The following is a 4,674-nucleotide window of genomic DNA, read 5'->3' on the forward strand; positions in this document are numbered from 1 at the left end:
TCCTTCTCCCCATGTATGTAAACATCTAGAACTCACAGGACATTAAAAATGTTTACTGTCTAGGCACCAGTAAGAACAGAACAGGGTCCTAAGTTTCTGTAGTTGTGTGAGGCTCGTTGGGACTGTGGAGAGGTGGACAGCAGGACATAAGCAGGGACCAGGGCAGTGAAAAGGAAGGAAAAACACTTGGGGACTTAGCTGTACAGAGTGTAGAGGCTGAAAAGCAGTTAACCTTTCTGTGGGGAAATTAAACTTCACTTTTACAAATAATTTTGTGATGAACAACACTGTACCTAAGTCTGTTTCACACTTCTCATTATTGGATTAAATTGTAGAAATTATTTTGTTCAGTATGGTTATACCAAGTTACAAAGTATCTATGAATTATAATGTTTGTCCTTTTTAAAGTTGGGTTTAGATGTGCCTATCAGCCTGGGTAAATGCTATTAAGGATTTTAAAACTTATTTTCTTAGTGTTATATGCCTTTCCATTTTCATGGAGAAATTAAAAATTTTTATATTGTCATAACAGGATTTAGAATAATCTTGGTTTAGTAAAGAAACTTTCTTAGATACAGATGAATTAATGTGAAAAATGTTTTGATAGGTTTTACAGTTGAAACATACTGTGATACTAGTATAGTCACTAATCTAGAAGAATATGAAACTGCTTAACCTTAAATACAAACAACAGAAATCTTTCGTAAAATGTAACTGTGGCAAAAACAAATTTATACTCCGTGTTTTGAAAGAAAAGCCGTATCTTGGAGATGAGGAGGATTCCAAATATAGTCGCTAGACATCTTAGTCACCTTAAGTCCTTAAGAATTAGGCAGAGCGAGGAATCAAACTGATCTGGTTTTGACCTAGAGTCTTGTCACACCACTTCTCTGGACTGGTCTCCTCATTGGTAAAATGCGAGGATGATGATCTCTGGCCCATTTTTTTTTAAAGCAGCTTTTATGTATGTAAGTGTTTAGCTACATCCATGTTACCTTTTTAAGTTGCCATGACGGCAGTCTCACGAGCATTTAATTTTCCTCTTATGTAATGTTTCATTAGAGAGCAGGAAAGAATGTTTTCCCTCCAATTACATGCCTACTCAATTTACGATAATTTCATTCTCCAAGTAGGGTTTCCTCCTTTTAAGAATTTAAGGGGACTGGCTCATTATATTATATTGCTAGTGCAACATGCTTTAAAAAGAAGATCACACACACACACACACAAACAAAAAAATCATACACAAAAGAAAAAAGAAAATCAGTAAATTAAATTCGTGGTTTTCATTTTGGGCCACTAAATGTGGCTTATTCAAAGTAAGCCCCATCTGGCACATTTGTTCCCCCCAAGTATCTATCACAGCCTTGTGTACTTAGCTGGCTCAGGTTGCAATCACAAATACTAGAGACTGGGTGACTTAGCAATAGACATTTATTTCTCACAGTTCTGGAGGCTGGGCTGTCCAAGGTCCAGGTACCAACAGATTTGGTTCTTGGAGAGGGTCCATTTCCTGGTTGTAGACAACCTCCTCCTCAGCACGTGCTCACCTGCCTTTCTACACACTGTCCGTGCATAAAGAAGGAAAGTGAGTCTTCCTACAAAGACACTAATCCCGTCCTAGGGGTCCCACATCCAAATACCATGACACTAGGGCTTCAAATTTAGGAACTTTTGAGGACACAGACATTTTGGCCCATAACATCTGCAAAGTAGGTATCAAAATGTTCAAAGAAATGATAGAAAAGTGTTTTATTTAGCCAATTCACTGAGTATCCACTATTTGCCAGGCACGTACAGTTTGCAAACCTGGCTGTTGAACAAGTCACTACTAAACTATAAATCAAATTATTGGGTCCTACCTTCAGCAATTCAGTAGTCTGGAATGAGATACAGAAGGCTCTTTTTAAAAAAGGGTTTCCAGGGGTGCCTGGCTGGCTCAGTCAGAAGAATATGCAACTCTTGATCTCAGGGTCACGAGTCTGAGCCCCATGTTGGGTGTAGAGATTACTTAAATGAGTGAATAAATGGGGGGGGGGGGGGGAGAAGTAAAAAGCTTTCCAGAAAAGGCTAATGAACAGTCAGGTTTAAGAACCACTGACTGTGGCCTATTTGGAGAACACAGATCTGTACTCTCAACTCAAAGTCCAGCATTAGTTGATGGGTTAAATTGTTCAAAATATCTAAGGGGCCTTTTAAAAAAATAATAAATTTATTTTTTATTGGTGTTCAATTTGCCAACATACAGAATAACACCCGTCAACTGCCCCCCTCAGTGCCCGTCACCCATTCACCCCCACCCCCCGCCCTCCTCCCCTTCCACCACCCCTAGATTGTTTCCCAGAGTTAGGAGTCTTCTTGTTCTGTCTCCCTTTCTGATATTTCCTAACCATTTCTTCTCCCTTCCCTTCTATTCCCTTTCACTATTAAGGGGCCTTTTTCTTAGAAGAAAAGTGAACTATTACTTGCAGTTCCACCAACTGAAATCATAGTTAATGCTACAAATTGGATTTTAAGTTAAAAGCACCAATTAGCCTCTTTGCATTCTGTGTTTCCCATATATCTCTTGTGTTTTCCCACAGAGGAGGAAGATGACCTCTTTGATGATCCTGTGCCGTTACCGTTAAGGCACAAGGCTCCATACCAGCTAACTCTCCACCGTGAGGTATTTGTAATGACTGCAACATCACAAAACCAGCCTGAACAATGGAGACAAAGCACAGGGTACCTCAAAGCAGAGAGCATGCAAACCGTTCCTTGGGCAAACTTTGTAGATTGTGAAGAATCTAACAGTGAAAGTGAAGAAGAATTACAAACCCCAGCTTCATCTCAAGAAGACTTGGGTGCTGTCACACAGCAGCAGCAAAAGGCTGATGTAGAAGTACCACAGTGGGAAATATTCTTTAAAAGAAATGATGAAATCACAGATGACAATTTGGAAAACCTCCCTTCTTCTACAGAGGCAGGGGGTTCTCAGTCACCGAAGCTTTTAAGTGACTCTGATGGGGAATCAACTCATATTTCTTCCCAGAATTCTTCTCAGTCAACACACATATCTGAACAGGGGAGTCAAGGCTGGGACAGCCAATCTGATACTGTTTTGTTATCATCCCAAGAGAGAAACAGTGGGGATATTACCTCCTTAAACAAAAGTAGCTACAGACCAAAAATCAAGGAGAATATCCCTGCTTCTCAGATGGAACAAAATGTACTTTGTCCAAGGAATACTTCCTCTGACTTGAAACACAGAGATCAAAATGTAAAGGTAGTTCCCAGTGTTGGAGAACCGACTGCCCTAAGCAGTGGGAAACACGTACCTCAGGAGAAAAGGATGCTAAATCTTAGCACCAATGCAGATTCCCCGAGCTCCTCAGATTTCGAAATTCCCTCAACACCAGAGACTGAGCTACCTAAAGGAGAGCATTTGCAATATTTGTATGAGAAGCTGGCAACAGGTGAGAATATAGTCCTTGAAAAGAGAAAAAGCTCATTCTTAGATACTTAAAAATTTTAAAGCTTGCATTCTCAAGCAACCACTAAAAAAACCTACACTAAAGAGGTAATAGTCCAAATCATACCAGACATATCAGAGTGGAGTAAAAACGCTCCTGTAACCTAAAACAGGGCAGTAAAGGGGAAGCAGAGAACAAAAAATGGGACACATACGGTAGAACTAAATCCAGACCTCAATAATTACATTAAGTGAAAATGGTCAAAATGCACCATGAAAACATAGGGGAAAAACAGTCCTCCTATATATAGTGAATGATGCAGGTAGGTTAACAGTAAAGAATGGAAAAAGATCCCTAAATAGTACTTAAAAGAAAGCCGGAATGACCATATTAGCAAATTTCTAATGATAAAAGATCTAGACACAACGCTGTACGTATATGTACCTAAAAACAGTTTCCAAATACAAAGAGCTAAAACCAAGGAGAAAGACAAATTAATGCACAATTCTAGCTAGGGACTTGCCCATTCCTCTGTCAGTAACAATCAGCATACAGGAAGTGAGCAAAGATACAGAATGAATAGCACCACTGACCAACTGGATCTAACTGACGTAGAACACTCCACCCAACAACATAAGTGCCCATGGCACACTGACCACAATAGACAACCGTATACTGCAGGTCATAAAATGCTTCAAAAATCAGCCCCTTATTTATCTCAAAAGTTGTATCACTTACAAATGCTGGTATGAATACAATGACAAAATTTAAAGCAGAAAAATTAGAAAAGAAAATAATTAAATGGCAAAAGCATTAATGTGTTCTGAGTTGTTTTCCTTCAAGTCCATCAATGGGGTATGTCATCAACACTTTGGGGTATGCTGGCATTTTATACATTACGGAAGCAAAAAGATTTCACTTACAATGAGTTTAAGTAGAGAATCTAAAACAATCTGCAGATTAAATGGAATGATATGCATTATCATGCGTATCACTGACCCCTTTTTTCTACCTCAGCAGCTACTCCCCAGCTTTTGATGAAATATATTCCACAGACTCCAAATGACTCGGGTAGAAATACATTCACCCCATTTTACCCCTCTCTCCTAGGAGTACTATTACTAAATGCAAAGTGAATATAAAATTATTAAGGAAACCAGCAGAGATTGCAGATCATTGGTTGAGTATCAAGTCATAACTACAACAGGCCTAATAAAACCCA

General features: G+C 39.1%; 1 protein-coding gene across 2 annotated transcripts in view; it reads left to right on the plus strand.

Annotated features, from left to right (window-relative positions):
* The window catches only part of DCLRE1C (DNA cross-link repair 1C), a 36,931-nt gene extending 32,391 nt beyond the window's left edge, over window positions 1–4,540 (plus strand). For both annotated transcript variants that reach the window (XM_041766531.1, XM_041766533.1), the window contains one exon: window positions 2,583–4,540. In XM_041766531.1, the coding sequence (XP_041622465.1) occupies window positions 2,583–3,505 (923 nt within the window). In that variant the 3' untranslated portion in view covers window positions 3,506–4,540. The remainder of the gene's footprint in view (window positions 1–2,582) is intronic.
* The last annotated feature ends 134 nt before the right edge of the window (window positions 4,541–4,674 follow it).

Source organism: Vulpes lagopus, chromosome 8, assembly GCF_018345385.1.
Source record: "Vulpes lagopus strain Blue_001 chromosome 8, ASM1834538v1, whole genome shotgun sequence".
NCBI classification, from domain to species: Eukaryota; Metazoa; Chordata; class Mammalia; order Carnivora; family Canidae; genus Vulpes; species Vulpes lagopus.